The sequence below is a fragment of the Quercus suber genome, unplaced genomic scaffold, assembly GCF_002906115.3.
Source record: "Quercus suber isolate HL8 unplaced genomic scaffold, Cork oak 2.0 scaffold_1050, whole genome shotgun sequence".
NCBI classification, from domain to species: Eukaryota; Viridiplantae; Streptophyta; class Magnoliopsida; order Fagales; family Fagaceae; genus Quercus; species Quercus suber.
In genome coordinates, this window is record NW_027070460.1 from 134674 (window position 1) to 136686 (window position 2013).

At 27.1% G+C, this 2013-nt stretch overlaps 1 protein-coding gene across 1 annotated transcript in view; it reads right to left on the reverse strand.

Moving 5' to 3' along the window:
- Positions 1–860: 860 nt before the first annotated feature.
- The window catches only part of LOC136065613 (spliceosome-associated protein 130 A-like), a 5831-nt gene continuing 4678 nt past the window's right edge, over positions 861–2013 (reverse strand). Inside the window, exon 2 of the mRNA XM_065769092.1 lies at positions 861–917. Within this exon, the coding sequence (XP_065625164.1) occupies positions 861–917 (57 nt within the window). The remainder of the gene's footprint in view (positions 918–2013) is intronic.

Below are 2013 nucleotides of genomic sequence, written 5' to 3' on the forward strand. Positions count from 1 at the left end.
ATTTTCCTAAAACAAACATTTTTGTTTCTTGTAGGTATTCTATTGCAGATTTAACAAACGTACTAAAACTCCAACTAAATTAATATATTAAAAACAAAACTAATATCTATTCAATAATAATAAAATATATTAAATTGTTCTAATACATTTTTGCTCAATCATTTTGTGATCTATCAAAATGTAACTCGATAGTTTTTTAAATCACACAATTTTCTATGATTGATTCTGTACAAAGTGTTGCAAAAAATTTCTTTTTAATGTACAAAATAATAGAATCTATAAAAAAAAAAAATTATTTTTATTTTGTTGTGTAGCCTAATTTTGACTTTTGACATTATTCATGACTAAAGATGGTTGTTTCATAATTGCAATAAAAACTATTAAAGTATATGCAACTACAATCAGAAAGGTATTTTTTTATGAGAATAAATCATGAGAGTTGTGCACCTTCAATGGCAATTTTAATCCTAGAAATTCTTTATGACTGCATCCTAAATCCATTACTACTACATTATTCAATTAATATCGTTACCATCTCGTCTTAATTATCAATGTACTACTATACTGTATATCATCTCCATGACATTACAATTATCATTGGATGTGAAATAATCCCAATATTAGTATTACCGCTTCCTTCAGTCCTGCTGCCATCACTCCGTTGACACTATTTTGTCACCTCTCTGTCAATCTTACTATTGTTGTTAGCTTTATCTTACCATCTTTTTGTTATAACATTCATCGCATAGTAACCTACTAGCTAGAGTTCTTGTAACAAAGTGTGATTTTTCTTCCGGCCAAATTAGGGTCTGCACTACAACCAACTTTAGTTATTTCGACCCTCTTTTATTGACGGTTTACTAAAATCTGTCGATAATCAACTTGCATTCATCGTCTGTCCATGTCTCCAAGATCCACTGACAAATAATAAGGTCAAACAACATTATAATTATTAAGATTATAAAAGAAGATTATACTCCAGTAAACAGAGACGTGATTAGAATGAATTTCACGATTACTTGTAGGACCCACTACATGCGAGACAATAGAATAGATACATGTATCAAACACGTAGAAATTTTCACTTATGGGACGGTGGCAACTCTAGAAATTTTTTTCAATGTGCTCCTCAAGACAGGAGCGGCGCTGTAGCCTATTCAGGTGGTTCAAATGAACCCCCTGACTTCAAAAAAAATAACATTATATATATATATATAATATTTTTTTTGTTAGGTTAATACTTTAATTTATTCTTAAAAATATAGTTTTGCACACCCTTATTACAAGTATTTCCAACTCTAAAATTAAAGAGTAAGTGATTGTGAATTGGAAGTGTAATTTTTTTTTATAAGTTTATATTATATTTGTGTGAGCGTGTCTTATATTGATTTTATATATTACATTTTATTATAATGTTATTTGTATAAATTATGATGTGTGTGTACAATATAAATATAATATAACTTTATATAATTTAATAATTAGGAAATAAAGAGGGTTTTTTGACATGCGTGTATATTATTATCATGTTAGAATAACTTTTTGTTATAAAATTAGTAAAATTCAAGAAAAAAATTGTAAAGTTAGTGATTGTTCAAGCATTTGATTAGTTAAGTAGACACATAGTGTATAATTTTATATATAAATGAGTGTGATTGTGATTGTGTTCGTCAATAATTAATATGGAGTTAATGCGTTGAGATTAGTCATTTAGTCTAAGATATTTTTATAAAAACAAAGTCAAATAGATAATAACAACTTTATAGAGATAAAAATGTTAGACAAACTTAACAAAATAAAATGGTCGTAGACTCATAGCTACCCACATTGGCAATAGATACTTATAATGAACTATCATGTAACATTCAAAATTTGAAAACTTGTAGAATAAAATTGTAAAACTTCACGTATTATTATTATTATATTTTTTGTCAATAACTCGATATATTCAAGTCCTCTTTTTATTAAGAATTTTTAATGAACCCCCTAAACAAAATTTTTGGAGCCGCCACT